Source organism: Dermacentor albipictus, chromosome 2, assembly GCF_038994185.2.
Source record: "Dermacentor albipictus isolate Rhodes 1998 colony chromosome 2, USDA_Dalb.pri_finalv2, whole genome shotgun sequence".
In the NCBI taxonomy this organism is placed as follows: domain Eukaryota; kingdom Metazoa; phylum Arthropoda; class Arachnida; order Ixodida; family Ixodidae; genus Dermacentor; species Dermacentor albipictus.
In genome coordinates, this window is record NC_091822.1 from 75354758 (window position 1) to 75374035 (window position 19278).

General features: G+C 45.7%; 1 protein-coding gene across 2 annotated transcripts; it reads left to right on the plus strand.

Moving 5' to 3' along the window:
- Positions 1 to 374: 374 nt before the first annotated feature.
- On the plus strand, positions 375 to 14289 carry LOC135913086 (neprilysin-like). Of its 2 annotated transcripts, XR_010567881.2 has the most exons (4): positions 375 to 2193; positions 4704 to 4764; positions 5703 to 5810; positions 6633 to 7184. XR_010567881.2 is itself a non-coding variant. In XM_065445754.2 (2 exons), exons 1-2 carry the CDS (start codon positions 463 to 465, stop codon positions 13843 to 13845), a joined length of 2190 nt encoding a protein of 729 aa, XP_065301826.1. In that variant the 5' UTR covers positions 378 to 462; the 3' UTR covers positions 13846 to 14289. The 2 variants fall into 2 exon arrangements, 1 of the variants encoding a protein (XP_065301826.1); XM_065445754.2 differs by lacking the exons at positions 4704 to 4764; positions 5703 to 5810; positions 6633 to 7184 and adding an exon at positions 13387 to 14289 and having other exon boundaries at positions 378 to 2193.
- The last annotated feature ends 4989 nt before the right edge of the window (positions 14290 to 19278 follow it).

The window sequence follows — 19278 nt, forward strand, 5'->3', positions numbered from 1 at the left end:
CCAACGGCAGAGAAAACATCCCTGCGACAGTGCTAAAAAGCAGAGCCTTCAAAAGAAAGAATAAGACGGACGGTGAACATCACTGATAGTATGCGAAAAATCTCTCGAAAATATTTTCCTTTAATAGAGAAATGGCTACCGGGAAACGACCAATTGTTCCCACGTTCACGTTGATTCCTTTTCAACCCATTCTAAGAAAGCGATGGCTCTTTTCTTCTTCGCTTCAGCTTATGTGACATTCCTAAGACACAGAGTCTTCTTTTACTTTTGGAAGGCTTACTACACCGTCCCGCATTGCTTTATTTTACTTAAGATATGTTTTTTTCCAGCTACCAGCTGATTCCTGGCCTAGCACCCATGGTGGGTTTGTGCCATTTGTTGAGAAAACTACAATCATCACCTCGAAAGCGTCAGGCATCGCAGCTCGAGCTTCAACTTCGAATCCAACAGCAACCAGACACCATGAACGCGCTCGGAAATGCGAAGCTACCCACACGGCCTGCGTCCCAGTATTCGCACCACTGCATCAGCCTTCCGGTCGTCGCGTTCGTCGCCACTTTCGTGGTTGTGCTGTGGGGGCTGGCCTTCCACGTGAGCGGCTCGGCGCGCTCTGCCCGCGCCGAGTCGGAGACGAGCCGGACGGGCCAGCGGTGCTCCTCGGGCCGCTGCGAGGAGACGGCGCGGCTCCTGAAGAGCTTCCGGTCCAACCACACGAGCCCGTGCGTCGACTTTTACGAACACGTGTGCGCCGGCGTGAGGGGCACGGCAGAGGCGAGCGTCGGGGGCGCCCCCGATTCGGTGGTCATGCGGCGGATGGCCGCCGCAGCGACGGCGAGAATCGCGGAACACGCCCTGGCACGAAGACCTCCGCGGTCGCAGCAGACTGCCGGCCAGAAGGCCTCGGCCTTTCTCCAGCTGTGCAAGGCCCGGACGTCGCGCCACGAAGACAACTTGTCCGCGCTCAGGTCTTACGTCGAGTCGTCCGGACTCTTTGACGAGGATGCCGACTTCAATCCTTTGGTGAAAATCGCCGAACATCTTTTCGTGCAAGGCCTGCCCTTGTTCTATCAGGTACAAGTTGACGAAGCGCTCGTGTGGAGACGCAGGTACCTTCTCGCTGCGGAGGTCTCCGCTGTGACAGTGTTGTGGCTGCAAACGCACAGGGCGTTTCCTGACCAAGAGAGCTACGCAAAGCACGTTCTGAGGGTGCTGCAAGAAGCCGGCATACACCGTGACAGAGCTGGTGCACTTTCCGTCACTATCGCTGACCTGGAAGGCGTCGTTAACGCTGCGTATAACCGGTATCTTGATGAAAGAAAGAATAATTCGAGAATGCTCATCGTGAGGCTCGAAGAACAAGGAAGTCTCTTCAGCAACGACACGCAGACTAAACAGGAGTGGAGCGAATTCGTCATGAAAAATGTTACCATGGGGCGCTCTTCTCTGGTTCACGTCTTTGTGGAGGAAGCTGCAACAAATTTCTTGAAGACCATTGTCGACAAACTCAGTGTAACCGAACTGCGAACACTCGTCGCGTGGGAGGTAATTCGCGAGATCGTCACAGCTTCTGGCGTTGTGCCTCTCATAGGCAATTACACGCAGTGGTATTGCATCCAGATGACCCTGCGCATTTACGGACACGCACTAACAGTTCCCTACTTTCAAACCTCCGTAACGCGCAAAACGCTCCGAGTAATTGGCAACACATACGCTAACATTAAATACTACCTGATGAAAGCCGTGAACACGTCCTGGTGGCTTCTGGGATCGTCGCTTAACACCACCAGGAGAATTATGAGGCGTCTGACAACAAGAATAATTTTCCCGCGTGCGCTCGACTCCAAGGATGCTCTCGACGAGTACTACGCGAATTTTCCAGGCGTGAAGTACCCTTTCTTGAACTCTTACCTGACAGCTTCCAGGGCACACGCTAAAGGTGCTGTCACGATGGCAGCGTCCTTGTCTACTCGTGTTTCCTCCAGCGACCCGCGGAAGTATGTTGCGATGGCTGTTTACAACCGCAAGACAAATGCTTTGTTCCTTTCCGGAAGCTCTACTTTTCCCCCTGCTTTAGACACCAGAGGACCAGTGGAAGTGAACTACGGCTTTTTTGGACGAATCATCGCACAAGGAATCACGCGCATCCTGGCCATGTTCACGGGAGAGGCAAAGAGGTCTCCCCGGCTTCACGAAGTGAGTCTCATGGTTGATCTTTCATTTTCTATATGTTCACATTAAATTTTAATGCTATTTAATTTAATATCATGGGATTGTCAGACCTATCACCGAAGGGGTGACAGTTTGCGGACTACCTTATCCTACAATATTTCGCCAACTGCAAAAGCAGCTCAAAATTCTTCACTGCATGCAATCATTTCTTTGTCTCTCTTTTTCTTTTGAGACAACGCTATTGGTGGTCATTTCCGAATTCACTGTTTAATATCAGGTCTGTCAAGTTTTGCAGTGACTTTCACATAGAAGTGTACGAATAGTGAAATTGCTAAATCGAGTACGAAAATTCGAGAAAGATAACCCCTGAATATGAAAAGTACTATCGGATATGTTCTAATTTCTGACGAAACATCAAATAAGAAGTTTGGGCGGGGTCCATTTAATAAAAAATGAAATCCACTTTATTTACGTCGACTTACGTATGTGACATCATTCACAATTAACCGCACGAATAAAGGAGGAGCTCCTGAATGATAAACATCTTGCTTGGAATTTTGTGTGACATCACGACAATGACTACTGAAACAAGGAAATGGAGTGTGACCAGACAAACGAACAGTGCTCGCTGACAGAGAGAAATGCGACTCTACAGCAGCGCACTATAAATTTAAAGAAATACAAATATAACGACTCTGGCCAAATAATAAATTCGCACACATTTGCATTGTAGCTGCTCAAAAGGTAACCATTTATATTGAATTACTGTAAATTATTGACCCATAGTTATCTGTCACATGTTTTTTACCGCGAAATGGTGTGATGCCATACGAAGCTATCCTGCAGCAGAATCATTCGTACAAGTGTTGATTGTACAAGTACAAGTACAACACTGATTGTACAAGTACAATCAGTGTTGTTATCCCTTGTAATTAGAAAGAAATGACTATTCGACAACTTCGAATAGTGAATTCTTGAATTGATTACGAATCCAATAGCGGAATGATGTTTTTACTCGTATTCGAAATTACGAATGTTCGCGCAGCCCTAACTTCGCGTCTTACTTTATAACCAACCAATTCATTTTATTTGTTCATTTATTCATAATATGTCAATGGTCCCAAGAGACAAGCCATTACGTGCATGACGGGTTGGCACGAAGCAAGAAATTGCGGCGAAAGCCATCTCACGATGACTATCGACGGCAATGCGACACGACATACTACCAGAGTCGAAACGAGCTGTAAGAGGCGTTTGCTGCAGCGGGACTCCTCTCACACGCTTTCGCTAAGAACACTCAGCGCCATCTAGTGCCGCTGCCGCCTAGCCTGCGCGTAGCCTGCGAAATGCATGGCACGCCGGTGCCTGCGAACGCTGAGAAACGCGCCATGCGGCAACCAGGCGCCTCTCGCGCTTCTTTAGGGACACGCTGCGCCATCGGTTGGCGCTGCCGAGAAGTCCGCGCGTTGCTTCGGAAACGAGAAGCGGGGTGCGCCGGTGCCTGCGAACGCGTAGAATTGATCCCTCGCTTGTCGCGCACTCAGTGGCACATACACAGTGACTCAAGTTGGCGAGAGGGTTATTGAAGAGCGGCACATATCCAGCGCATTAATGGCGCAGCTGCCTAATGCGTTGGCGTGAAAGGCGTTCTTTCAAAAGCGGTACATAGCGAGTGCATGTGTGGTTCAGCCTCCTAATGCTCCGGGTTGCTTTCCTTGAGGGACCACTTTGACGTGTGCTGGGCGAAATTTAGGACACCCTTTTTATCATTGTAGAGCAGTTCCCAGTCCCAGTTACCCAAGTTGGGGTCAAAAGCCGCGTTTGCATGAATGCGACAACTGGCGCTTCCCATCCCATCAAACTTTCTAGCGCTTCGCATCCATGTAAACGGGGCTAATGTGCTAGGAAAATGGGTCGCACTGATGCGCCAAGCAGGTGTGGATTGAAATGCGTAAGTCGACTTTCGGAGTGCACTTAAACGCGGTCGCATTGCATTAGGAATAATGAGAAGGGAATTCTCTGCGGATCTGCTGCGGATCTGCTGCCCTCGCCGAGGTGCGGGACAGCAAATATCAGCCAGAAAATGGCAACCCCGATGGAGACACCCGACCCCGACGTAATGTGCCTGCCGTGGGTGTATTTTGCTGCCGAAGAAACGATAGCGTTTCTAGCAATCATTAACGAAATGAGAATGGGAGAGCTGCTAGACTGCCGACGTCAGCGCAACCAAGTTCATTTTATGCGTGTGGAAGAAATGCGCCGCGTCGGCTGCACTTGGACGTGGCAACAGCTGAGACCGCAGTGGAAAATTTTGAATGCAAAGTACAACAAAGTAAGTGTTCCTGCTTATTTCTCCTTTACACGGTTCGTAGAGCTCGCAGATGTTGCCTGCTTAGTTGCCATGCTTGAGATATCGTCATTTTGTGTGCACTATGGGAAAGAGAGCTGCAAAAGCTTAGTGTTGCGGTGCCGTCAAAATGGCGCTGGTACAATAAAATTGAATGCTATCCTCACCCATCGTCTTATGGCTGAAGTGCAGGAATACTGCGTGGATAGCGACACAGTCAGTGATGCGGAGAACAGCGGAACACCACGGTAAGAGGTCTATTTTTTTTTAATGAGGTAGTTTTGCGTGCCAAAACCCCGATTTGATTATGAGGCACTCCGTAGTGGAGAACTCCCGAAATAATTTGGACCACCTGGGGTTCTTTAACGTGCGACTAAATCTAAGTACACGGGGCTCTTAGCATTTCGCCCCCATCCAAATGCGGCCGCCGTTTTGGGACGAGCTTGTGGTTCTGGCGCCTTTCGGTGCAAAGTAGCACCGAAAGAATAATGGTGTAAATAAATCCCTAGCAGAGCACCTGTCTGTTGGCGTTAATATTTCGCACGGAGTTTGCGAAGCAAAAAAAGGAAATCATAAGTGTAAATGTAAATGCAATGCATTAGCGAAGCGACTATCATTTCAAGAACTGCTACGCTTTTACACATTCCGCAACAGACGTGGCGGCGCTGACTACGAACTGGCGCACCCCTTTTGGTTACTGCTTGCGCCCGCGCAACGGTCGAACGACTTCGAGGAATGTTGTAGTATGCGAGGAAGCTGCGACGTCTTGGCGCGACGCAGCAGGCTGCGCACATCGATGATGCACGAGTTTAGCTGGAGAGCGTCGGCGTTCAGGAAACGCTCCAAGCGTCCTATTGTGCTGGCTTGCACACGGACAGTGCCTGGGCACTTGCATCCGCGTGGCAATGCTAGTGCGCGGCGCGTAATTCTTTCACGTCGGGCTTTTGCGCTACACGTGCAATATTTAAATCGTGCCGTAGAGCATTTTCATTTGCTTACTTACGTATATTATTTATTTAATCATTTTTTCCTAAATTGCAAGCTCGGTTCTGCCGTTTCATTTTTCTAGATTTATCGAAGGGCACCTCTTAGCAAAGTGTCTGTGAACATTTGTTGCACTAAAATTCAGCGCACGCCAAGAACGTTTGTAACCTGCATTCTAACGCAATATTATGCTGCGTTTCAGATAGAAGGGATGCCGACAACTGGCAGCCTGAACCTATAGGCGGAGGCCAGTGAGGTGGTGACAGGATCCAGTCGCCTCAACGTCCCTCGCCTCAAGGCAGACTAACTTGTAAGTGGTGATTTATAATTATTTTTCTAATATGCAACCGGTCCGCAAAGACAAACATAATGGCACGTTTAATAGCTGTCCTTGGGTTGTATTACATCTAGTTTCTAGTGTAGAACACGCACTTTAAAAGCCCACTGCCCTAGTGTGCTTCCCTGTATGCCTGCAAATGAGTATGCTTACAATGTAGAATGTTCGGAATATAATGTACCACTCCACAAGGACCATGTATGACTGCCATTCACCCGCAACCTGAATACAGTATTCACATGGAAGCAGTTGAATTTGGCATCCCCTTTTCACATTCCGTATTATTAATTACTCATAAGACGGGAAAGCCAAGGTTGGCGTGTCCGCATCATATACTGAAATGGCTACGAGCCCACGATCATACGTAGGAGTCTAATCCTCGATTATTGGTCTTAAGGTGAAGTTAAAACGACTGAAAGACCATAGACAGGGCACGGTGGTAGCAATGCTTTCGCCTTTGAATTACATAGAGATAACTCAGTGCCCCTTAAATTGTTGATACGTAGTTAGTCATCATCATCAGCCTATTTTATCTCCAGTGCAAGACGACGGCCTCTCCCTGCAATATCTAGTTACTCCTGTCCTGCGCCAACCGATTCCAAATAGCGCTTGTGAATTTCTTCATTTTATCACCCGCCTAGTCTAAAGCCGTCCTCTACTGCGCTTCCCATCTCTTGGAGACCATTCTGTAATCATTCACTTAAACGATGTTCTTTGCACAAACCAAGAAGGAAAATTTTCTACCATTTCTGGCTGAAGCTTATGTCATTAATAATTCTTTTTTAATATGTGCAGCGAGCAGTGATTGGCCTGGTTGTGCGCCACCAGCAAAGCGGCCAAGACGGGGAACGTTCACGGAACTTGCTGAGGCGATGCAAGAACAGCACAGGAGAAATGCCGATCATTAAGGAGCCTGTTCAACTTATGTTTGAGCAGCAAAAGGAGTTAGCGAAAGAAAGCAATCATTCTTTCACAGAAACGACGACAGGAAAAACTGCTTCGTTCCTGGAGGGAACACAATACATGTTAGCACAGTTAATCAGTCAGCCTCCACGCACATTTCTGCAGCCATTCCGAGAATTTAGGATTGCACCAACGTACGAGAATCCCACGTGACTTTTTGGACAAATACATAGCCAATATAAGAAGCCTGTGTAATGAAGCAATGCCACAGCAAGTCATCGCGCACCAGTGTTCGGGCAATCTGAAGAGGCTTTAAATTCGTTCAACGTGCAAGGTCATCTTGGAGTGGATACAACCCTGAAGGTTTCCAGTTACGCCCACACAGGAAAGGACCAGCCAGAGGACATTTTCGTATCATTAAATAAATTTTATTTTATAGCAGGAGCAATGGGTTTCGGCCTGTTAACTCTGTACCGAAAAGGATGCTGTCAATTCACTGCCAAAGTAACTTGTTTCTGTTTGTACTTGTTTTAGTTATACGGTGATGAATATGCCAATAGCATTCACCACGTTAGAGATTGATGTGCGAAATGTTGGGCTAAGTAATCGCGCAAAAAATCCCGCACTCCACAGGCAGACCTTGTGCTGAGAAATCGCGTTGACGGCTGCTGAAATATATTTTTGCCGCAGTCTGTCACATCTGCCATCCAAACATCACTAACAGTATCCCCCCTCTCTTTGATAAAATGCATAAATTTATAGTAGATATCGGCTTGCTTTAATGTTACAGACTTGCGCCCTTTCAGCCTTCGAAAAGCGTGTTCCACAATACTGTGTCCACTACTGGGATGTACATTAAAGAGTTCCTATTCTCTAGAAAGCTTTTCCTGCGAGGATGTGCACCTTTTAAGCATCCATGGCAGAGAAGGATTCGCCAGATCTCCTAGCAGCGCGAAGGGAAATGCTCTGCCTTGGAAACTGTTTTCTTTTGGTAGCATTTGGTCGGTCCTCATGTACACAGACCACCTAAATATGGCAGCACTGACAGCACCACCGGGCACATTGCACGATACACTGCGTAATCTGAAAAACAGAAGCTTATTGATTGCGATGACCATGATGCTGTAGTTATTCTATCTCGTAACTTCTTACACCACTTGAAAGTAAGCCATGCACAGTAATTATGACACATAACTAAGCACTAGCTTCGTCTATAGAATGAGCTTAAGGGAGTCAAGTTGGTTCAGGTGTCACTAAAATCACTCTTACCGTCCTCGGTCGTCTACCATTGCTTCCATAATATGTAACGTCTGTCTTCCGATTCACAAAGTCACGATAGCCCTTCTTGGGTTCGTTTATTGGAACATGTCAGCCATCAATAGCCCCGAAAATCTGTGGAAGGCGGTATCTCATTTCAAAATTCCTTGTTTAGCTACTGATTCTTCTTTGGGAGGCAGCCTGATGAATTCCTTGAGGCAACTTAAAAGGACGTCTTGTTGGGCGTCTTGTTGGGCGAGTTGGTCACAATTCATCTTGGCTACTAGGCACGAAAACACACACGACACAAGGAAGGAAGGCGCTCTGTCCCGTCCCCTTCCTTGTGTCGTGTGTGTTTTCGCGCCTAGTAGCCAAGATGACCTTGAGGCAACGCTCCACAAGTGTAAGGCACAACATATAAGCACATTTTTTTACACTGCTCTTACGAAGACTAAACTCATTTGCAATGACTCGGTCTTCTTAACAGCTCACCATTTTGTACAAACCAACTGCAGTCCATTTTCCATTGAAATTGGTTGTCGCACACAGTACTGTTTGGACGACATAAATGCCGCCATCAGTGGACTAGTTAGTTGAATGAACCACGACTGATCCGGAAGTTTTTTTTTTCCAATCAGCATTGATGAACTCTTTTACAACAATTTGATCAACCAGTTTGCACAACGTGTCTTCATTCACACACTTTTCTTCTTTTCCATTTGCAGTAAAATTCCCCCAAAATAAACAAGCCATTACGCTATCATCATCGTCATCATCATGACACAATATCTGGGTGCTGGAGTAAGCACTACTGCGGTATCAAGCAGCATATTTTGAAAATGAACATGTTAGATTTCGAGCTTGTAATCAAATGTCAAACTTTGCTGGCAAAACTCCTAACAGCAGACATTCAACCCAGTGAAACGAATCCGCCACAGAGCGAAATTATGATTGCCTAGAGCGATTTAATGTTATTCCAAAAGGAAGAGAAGTTCATGCATGGCACCACACAGGCTTCAGGCAAAAAATTAATAACCCTGATGCACTTTACATAACAGCCTATCTCGAAATGCTCAGAGACAAAGAGCCATAATAGGAAACTGCGCTAGCCAGAACTACTTGATGATACATTTCGCTAGGAAAGCTACATTTAAGTCACCACCAACAACACGTACGACCACCGAACGCGCAGTCATAGTGAGTTATGAGGCAACAACAATTCACCTGGGCTTATTTAAAACGCATTTGTTTACTAGCTCTGAGAGCATAAATATATCTTCTCACCTTGCATAAAAGCCCACTGGTTGACGGCCGCACTCATCGCTACTCGCGCTGCTTGCAGACACTCTTTGCGGTAAGCTAACCATATCAGCCGGCGACGCTGCTGAAGCTGTATGCAAGCGACAGTGTAGAGAAGGACCTGAACGTTTGTTCGCGTCGACAACAAGAGCAAGACATGCAAACGGAATGTTGCATTTAAAACATATTTATCGGGAGTGCGACGCCGATCCATGCAATCACCGAACCAAGGGAAAACCGCGAACCAGCAGCGCCAGAAGCGCCGGAAAGCTTGCTCTGGCTTCGATGTGCGACACCGTACTCCCCCACTATCGCATTACTCGTGATGCGCTAGGAAATGCGATGCCTTACTGTCGCTTTCATTGAAGAGCGCCACGCACCTACTGGCGCCTTTCTAGTGGTTCGAGGTGGCATCACAGAAATTTAATGAAGACCAGCACAGACCGAGTGGCAAATGCCAAGTGCCCCAAGTCAGCGTCGCGCGGTTTCTTCGGAGTGCGGCACCTACAGAGCCCCGCGACTAGGTGCGTTGAAGAGGTTCGTTGAAGAGCTGCACGTATGTACACATCGCCGCATACCCAGTGACCGAAGTTGGTCCGATGGTTGGTTTCGAGCACCGTTACCTCACCACAGCATTCCGATTCTCTACCAATTCGACCACGGACTACTGAGTGACCCAGATAGACCTAAAAACATACATAAATAAATGGGTAGATAGCCCCGGGAAATGCCTTAAGAATGCTAACTCATTAACAAACACACAACATAGATAGATAGATAGATAGATAGATAGATAGATAGATAGATAGATAGATAGATAGATAGATAGATAGATAGATAGATAGATAGATAGATAGATAGATAGATAGATAGATAGATAGATAGATAGATAGATAGATAGATAGATAGATAGATAGATAGATAGATAGATAGATAGATAGATAGATAGATAGATAGATAGATAGATAGATAGATAGATAGATAGATAGATAGATAGATAGATAGATAGATAGATAGATAGATAGATAGACAGGCACCTGGATGGACGATGATGGATAGGTGGTGGTTTGACTCGAGGTAAACATCTAATTAACTGTGACTGCCAAATTGTCGTCGTTGTTCTCTCCTTTTCGTCCTTCGCTAAGGCTGCCATGTAGAGGGTGGGGTGAGGGCCTTTTGTAGGACACGTCAAGAGTTGGTGTCCAAGCTGCGTTGACGTCTGGATAGGCGCTGATGGATGGGTGGTAGTTTGACTTGGGGTAAACACCCACTTAACGGCTTTGTGGTGTCGAGACGTAACAACCTCCACCGCCAAGAGATTTGATCTCAGGGTGACCAGATGTCAGGTTTCCCGAAGCGTCGATCTTCGGGGATCGTTCTAGTTATGATGGCTCATGTCACACGGTAGCTCGAGGGCCCCGCCCTCGCTTCGCTATGTACATCTCCCCGGGAATACACAGGCACACACACACTTGTCCGCGTGTTCGAGCGACACGCCTACCGGACGCTATGATCCCCGTATCACATTGCAATGCTTTACCCCTCTTTCTGTCTCTCTTTTATTGGTGGAGTCAGCTCTCGACAAGACAAAAATAAGTTGCCTTAGTCAATAACAACGTTAGCGATAACTACAAAACACGTTAGTAAAAATTGGAGAGAAAATTGGAGTGAGAGAGGCACTTTGTGAATTGGGTTGAAACAACGCATGCGGGGCTTGCTCAAGCGACAGTTATTGCTTTATTCACTCGCAGCGTTCTTGTACTCCATTTGCCGTCTCCAATTTTTTACGTGTTACCGAAGGGCGATCTTTATACACACCTTCATGTTGTAATCTGTTAGCATTCGTAGTGTCAGAGTGCGTGGGAAATATGCATGTGTGTGAAGTGTGTTAAGCCGGTGACGTGGTAGAGGTAAAGAAGGGATTGGAGAGCTTATAAGAGCTTACCAATGGAAGATCTTGGAAGAGCGTAGGTATTCTAGAAGCCACTCGAAGCTGGCAAGGAGGGAGAGAGCAGCGCAGCTACGAATGGGCACTTAGAGAGGGAAATGGTGGCGGCGCTGAAGCGCCCTGCGCTATCGCCTCATTCTGCTTGGGACCACCGTAAGTTGCACTTGGCTATTTGAAGAGGCAGCACGTGTGCCATGTGAGCTAAAATGACGTGCGAAGCTAAAGATCTGTGACCTTGACACAACGTTAACGCATTTATCTCGCATTTACGGTTAAATAACCACCGATGTTCTTTTGCTGTAGGAATAAACTGCATCATGCACGGTAAGCTGCACGAGCAGTGCTGCCGAGAATACCAGAAATCAAGCGTGCCTTTTAAACGGAATATGAACAGCGTAAGCGTTAGAGTAAAGCGTTTGTGCAGCGAAGTGCACATTTCGTCAAAAGAAACAAATCAGGTGAGGGAAGTGCGTACCACTACTCCATTAGGCTTCTCGCTCAGTCCATGGAGAGAGCCTCAGTTTTGAGAGCATTGATGCCGTGAGGCGTCAAGGTTGCTACGGCGGTTACTTGTTCAACTGCCTGTTCCTAAAGATCACGTACAACGTGACAGCTGCGGCTGAAACGGTGATTCACGTCCATTGGTTTGGCCTTGAGCGTCACTGGCGAACACTCTCTAAACAAGCTATCGAAAATTTCTCAAAAAACTCACTCTGTGGCCCCGCCACACACATCCTCCGCGGTTGCGCTCTCGACAGAACTGTAAACTCTGGGAACTGGAACTCTGGGAACGAAGGGGTCGTCCGTTTAGCCCGAGGCCTAACTAACCGGGAGGCTCACCCGTCGAACCCAGATGCGCTCGCAGAGGCCCCCAAATCCTATGCTGACATTACCAACTTCTACAAGGAGACGAGACGCGTGTGCCCGCCACCCCACCCCGACCTCGAACGAGCGCAAGGCACCATGCTTCGCAGACTGCAGACCGATTCAATTCTCAGTCATTCTAGGCTTTATTTAATCACTGGAGGGGATTACGACCCCATCTGTACTAAGTGCGACCATAGAGTGTTCGCCACTCGGGCACGCATTCTCTGGGGATGCGAGGGTAACTCCCCCCCCCCCAAAAAAAATATCACTGCTGCCAGCTTGAGGAGGGTTGGACCCAGCTGTTGACAAGAGCAGACAAGCAAACGCAACTCGCACTCGTCTCGTGGGCCCAATATGTCACCCCCACCTGGGAGCCACACCAGGCCTACCTGCGCCAACTTCCTACCCTACAGTGGCAAATCAAGTTGTTTATCTCTCTCTCTCTCTCTCTCCCTCTCTCAGGGCTAATCTTTACAGATAAGCAAATACCTAAAAAATATGACGGGATGATAGCAAAATTACCGTACGTGTAGTACATGTGTTTTCGGTTTTCAGCCGTGACAAGCCATATTTTCATGCACTTTCATTTCCACTTCGTTTATTACATTTACATTTCAATAAAACATACCAATAATTTGTCCATTGCTTTGTTCGGTTTCATTGTCAATTTTCTTTATACGGTTATGGGTAGTAAACACTCTAGCGCTTCGGATCCTCTTACTTTTCTGTCTTATGAAAACAACGATGCTGTTGCTCGACAAATCTGCAAGGTACGCTTTCTTCACTACATATTTAACGCGAATGATCCTCGATGTATCTACTTCTAATTTTATGCATATTGTAAACGTCAAAATTTAGCCTAAAGGAATTGTACAGCGCGATGCTTGGACGCAGGGACCTATTCTCGGGAAATGTACAGCAGATCAATTATGGTGCTTGACTTATGCTTACGCTTTCTCGCTCCCCACCTCATTGGTTCAGAATGGAAGGACAAATAAAGGCGTTCAGCAGCTAAAGAACGTTAAAACCTGCGTGAGTTTGTTATTACACTTTACGTTTGCGCATCAGTCATGTTTATAGCGCAGTGGCTCCTATTGCGGGCAATAGGTCGCGGCAGCGGATGGGGCGTCGCGGCACGGCAATTGCAAAATAATACGGGATGTATGTTGTCAAAGCGCACGCGTTATCTTCTGGTCGTTTTTGGTTGACCGTCCGCTCACATGCGGAAGTCTAAGCTGCGCGGAATAGATTTTCATAAAGCCTCACAACGCGCAGTTCTGGACCACCGACACGGGGCGTAATCTCAGGGACCTGGCGCTCTGCCTGGAAAAGCAGGCGGACGAGCTCCAAGAAAACAGTGCGCAGTACAACAAAGACCTCCATGACTTTCAGTCGGCTGCACGGACAAAGGCGCGCGGCGAAGCCGCATCGGTGCTTTTGCCCGCAGTTCTCGAAGCCCTGGGTCTGGCCCCGCTTTACGAGGCCTACGCCGACGCCAGGAAAGACATAGCGCCTTACGAGCCTCTCTTTCTGCCGGGACTCGAAGAGCTGTCCGAGGAGCGACTCTTCTTCTTCTCGTGGTGCTACTCCCTGTGCAGCGGGGAGCTTCCACCGAAGGGCCACGCGTCTCTGCGATGCAACCTGGCCGTGGCGAACCAGGCGCCGTTCATCGACGCTTTCTCCTGCGACCCGGGACTGCCTATGAATCCGGCCCTCAAGTGTCCCCTGTGGTGAAGGCAACAGGACTCGACTCGAGCCAGACATTGTGGAACACAAGTGCTCGTGGCAGCACGTGGTAAACGCGCGTGTAGTTCTCGTGGTATACATGTCACCGCAGCCTGTAGATATAGTTTAAAAGACTCCAGCTTCGTTTAATTCTACCGTAGACTACAGATTTCAGCGTTTCCGTCGTGGACGTGTATAGCGATTTGAGAACACGAAATCGACTCCTTTCTTTTCGCCGCGGGATATGCATGCTTATAATAAATGCAATTCTTCATGTTTCCATAATGAGGTAAAGCTATAGTCTGCTGTAACTGTTCCACTGATGAACGTCTAGCAGCTCGATAATTAAAGATGAAGGCCAAGACTTGACAAGTCAACACGCGCGTGCGCCTTCTATTAATTGCTTGTATATCCACAGCGGCTTAATATATACTCGATGTTTCTTTTTAGTTCCACAGCCCTTTTCTTCTTCTTCTTCTTCTTCTTCTGCTGTAATCTCGTGTTGAACGTAGCGCAATTATGCTTCTTCAGGCTTATTACTTCAGGACGTGGACAATACTTACGCGACAAATTGCAAAGTCCGCGTAGATTGCTGAAAAATTATGCAGATCCAACTTATATTCGTGAAAAACTAACGAAATGTTATAAATTTGTCTATTTTATTGCTGCGTATCTGGCTAAGGGGGCTAAGGGAAACAGACGCAGCCGAACCCGTTTCACGCAATGTGACAATTATTATATATGCTACCTTGTTTAATTTATTCCTATTTATTTTACATGGCGCTTCCTCACCAATGCGCCGGTGCGGGTATATGGGCCATAGCATGTAAATTATCAGAGCTATAGTTTGCGTTGGTACGATGGAAGTATTGGCAAGCCACGGACACTATCAACTTCCAGCGATCGGTCCACAGAGGGCGAAAGATCAACCGCGGCGCTTTCCAGCATGAAGCGCCCAAGCGGACCTACTGTAAATTGATTGGATGCGCTATTTCATACTTTTTCTGCTAGATGCGCTTAATGTGGCTAAATATTTGACATATAAGTGTACATATACAATAACCGACAAACACACCGAACATGTCATTTGTTACAAAAGAAGTAGCCAAATATTTTTAGTAGAGTTCTCTTTAATAATATATGTGCTTTACTACTTGAATATAGGTTTTGATACCTCGCTGACATGCCAAAAGCAGTAGCCCATCGGTATCGATTACATACCGAGCCGTTTATTGATTCAAATTGTACCGTTGTAATAGTTTCTGTTGAGCAGCATCACACAGGTTCGTTTGAAAGCAGTTTTATTATTGCTATATCAATTAGATGGACACTCCAAGCGAATTTTCGCCGACGCCGTTGTCGTCGCCGTGATATCCTGCAAAGTCCAAACCCACTAAAACGGTCGCCTCGCGTCGTACGCTGTATGCGCGAGTGAAAGCTTGCGCGGGTCAGCCGACGATCGCGGCGCAATCTAAGGCGCCGTATCTTGATCACGATCATGACTTTATGACGAACATGACTTTATATATATATATATATATATATATATATATATATATATATATATATATATATATATATATATATATATATATATATATATATATATATATTATAATATTATATTATTATATATATATTTTTACTATATTATATATAAATAAATATATATATATATATATTATTTCATGGTGTAAAAGAATTATATATAGTAAAAATAATTTGAATTTGCATATATTGCAATATTTGCGCTAATTGGTACACACACACACATCTATATTTTATATATTTTACACAAACGAGAGGAAAGAGGGTTAACCGAGGGGCCCGATTTTTATTGATCATATAAGAAACAATGATACCAAGGACAGGATAGAGAAAATTACTTGTATTTAATGTATGAATTAAAGAAATCTTAGATAATGAAAGTGAAAGTGGCTGTGGTGGGGAACGATCCCACGTTCCCCACCTGCGGCTACGCACGCGCTGTTTTTGTTCACCAGTAACCATGGAAATGAGCTTTCACTTCTTCTGAGCTCACCTGAAACGCTAGTTATGAGCACATAGCGCATGCAATTTCTGAGATCGTTCGGTGATTCTGGCGTCCATAGGCTTGATGAGACGTGTCCGCAAAGCAACAACAGAATGGTTACTGATGTATTGTCTTGGCTTGGATACGTTTGTCTCGACGCACCAGATGGTGCCCTGTCTTTTAACGTAACGTCCCGCAAAAGTACTTTCGTTTAACGTACGTAAGGCGCCGTGCTGAACACGCTAACGCTAATGGAAGCATTTTACGCTATACTAAATCTGTGATATTTCTCTCCATGTTATTGTATTCCAATTGCACCGTGGTGCCTTGTCGAAGGGCAGAAGGAACGCAAGAATACGCTGAGAGCCCAAGAAAGCATAGCTACAATAAAAAAATATATAAAACGCTGACAGTCACTTTAGCTTAAGCTAAAGAGGATGAAGGCGAAAGCCTGCGGGCTCGCGAGAAAATAATTAAATTACTTGACATTCTCATGCGAATGCGTTGTTGCTTCATATTGGTTTCTCCCACTGAAGGATGTGTGTTCGAGTGCTTTGATTAATTCTATCTTAATTAACTGCGCTTTAATTATCACCAAAGGTCGTGGTTTCAACTACCACGAATGATCGCGGATTCGACCATCAATGGTGGCACCATCAATTTTGGTGCCCCCAAAAGCCGAGGTTCGAGTGCCTTGACTATATATTAATTAACTGGGACTTAATGTCACCCTAATTTACACTATAGATTGTGGGTTCGAGTTTCTTAACATGATGTGGAATAAAAAAGTGGAGCGACCGGTGCAATGGTGAATTATTTGTGCTTTCTAGCGACATAAGAACTGACAGGCAGTCTGCGAGCAATATTAAGCATCACACATTTTTCGGGCTTTTGTATACGGCCATGCATATGGCCATGAATTCGGCCACATATCATCATCATCATCATCATCATCATCATCATCATCATCATCATCAGCCTGGTTACGCCCACTGCAGGGCAAAGGCCTCTCCCATACTTCTCCAACAACCCCGGTCATGTACTAATTGTGGCCATGCTGTCCCTGCAAACTTCTTAATCTCATCCGCCCACCTAACTTTCTGCCGCCCCCTGCTACGCTTCCCTTCCCTTGGGATCCAGTCCGTAACCCTTAATGACCATCGGTTATACTGCCTCCTGATTACATGTCCTGCCCATGCCCATTTCTTTTTCTTGATTTCAACTAAGATGTCATGGCCACATAGATTGCAGTGTAATCGGGAAGGCGGATAGGAAAGCCCCATGATAGTGTTTCAGAGAAAATGCCTATTGCTGATTTCTCATCTTTTAATGAGGCGTCCGGGAACACAATGAGGCGTCAGGGTGTGTTGGGCTATGAATTTAGCATGCTTTGAAAAGGCGTTATCAAACTTACTAGTATTACATGTTTTTATTGAAGTTACACATTGAGCTGGTCATAGGTGAACGTTTGTGTTTGCGAAAGGACTGCGTAAACACGACTTGGGGGAGCTTGTACTTTGACCACATAGGATAAAAAATAGAGCTGGTTGTGCGACAAACACCGGGTAACTTGTCCCGGGAACATGTTTGTATGCTCTAAGAAAATGTTCGCCGTTAGCAGCTGAAACCTTAACGCTAAATCTGGCATGTTTGCTTCTAAATACAGCACAGAGTTCGCAACATACTTACGAGCTCCAAGACATCAACGTCTCTATCAACCTCTATCATAAATAAAGGTTGCAACTTATAATTTGGAGAGCCTGATATCAACACACAACCAAATTTCAGAACGGGCCTTACATAAGCACGATAAACGCATACCGAATTTTCTGTTGCATCTTCTCGTCAGGCAACCAAGAGCGATTTCACCTTTTCTTTCAACGTTTTTTCATATGAGAACACCAATTTAGATCATGATCGTAAATGACTCCCACCTACATTATAGTGCCTACCTGCGGGATCAGTTGATTCTGATACACAAGGGATAAGGAAACCGACTGATGCGTAGAGAATACAAGAATGGCGCTTTTGTTAATGTTAAGGACCAATCCAAAATTATCCAGCCAGACCGCAAGAAGATTTAAATACGCTTGCAACTTTTCGTAAAGCACGTGAATATCTTTTGTGCAATCAAATAAAGCAATGCCATGCGCATACACACACACTGTGACTTCCTGCATTATTTAAATTTTATGTAGTAGTATATTAAAAAATAATGTGGAAAGCACCAACCTTGAGGTACACATCGGGTCTGGGAGAACCACTCATAATGATGCCTTCCATCTGTACAGAAATGTATTTTCTCGTGCAAGAAATCCTTCATCCAATCGATTATATACGATATAGGGTTTAAGGCAGCAAGCTTATTCAGTAGAATGCTATAATCTACGCTGTCATAAGCTCTTGTAACATCTAATGTTACGAGTGCCGAAACTTCAAAATTTGTTTTATGTAACCGTATCTTGCTATCTAAATTAGTATGCGTGCAACAAATTGAACAATCGCTGGGAAATTCAAACTGAGCGGGGCATAATGCATTAATTTTAGAAATGTACTCCTATAAGCGATTATAAAGAATTCTTTCAATCAATTTTACTATCTTAGAAGTTACAGCGACTGGCTGAATGTTGCCCAAATCAAGACCTTTTGCGGTGTTTTCTAGAAGCAAGATAATTTTAGCTATCTTCCACTCGTCAGGTAGCCTAGTTTTCTCAAAGGTAGTGTTCACAATGTTTAGCAACTCACCCGTAAAGCTATTTGCCAAGAATTTGAGCATGCTAACAAATATGCCATCGTAATGCGTAGCTGCTGATCTCATACAAGCTACGGTTAATAAGATTCTCAGACGAGTTGACTTCTTCAAAGTCATTTCACTGCGTCAGCATTCTGAATACGTCAGAGCACTGTGACTGGAATCACAATGCAAGGACACGTGTTATGGAATCAAGATTATTCTTAGCTTCCACTGGGGTCAATACAACGGACTTCGAGATATGGCTGACCGAAGGTTTCTTGTTGTGGTCCATGAATATGTATAGGGCTTTCTTGTTTTTTGTGTCAGATAAGTAAGTGTTTGCATTGGCGTTATAATCATCCTTAGCTTTCCCAATTATCCGCTTAAAGGAGGCCGCATAAAATTTGGTTTAGTTAATCAAATTTAGGCGGGCTTTGGTTATAAAGAAGGCTCTTCCACGCAGCTTCGCTAAGATAGGCCTTTAGACATACCTCAGTCTACCGCAGCGAACCTTTTTTGTTTCTAGTAGAAACTCCTATAGTGAATGTGGACTGTTCTGTTGCGTCAATCAGGCATTTTAGAGCTTGCTCCGCGCGCTCTGCCTTATCAGACGAAGTTAATGAGTTAGAATAAAAACAGGAACAGCGCAACACAGGAGAGTGAGTAAAGAGCACAG

Coding starts and splice junctions, on each gene's coding strand:
- LOC135913086 (XM_065445754.2), top strand. CDS start 463: ATGAACGCGCTCGGAAATGCGAAGCTACCCACACGGCCTGCGTCCCAG. Junction 2,194..13,386: donor GGTCTCCCCGGCTTCACGAA/GTGAGTCTCATG, acceptor CACAACGCGCAG/TTCTGGACCACCGACACGGG.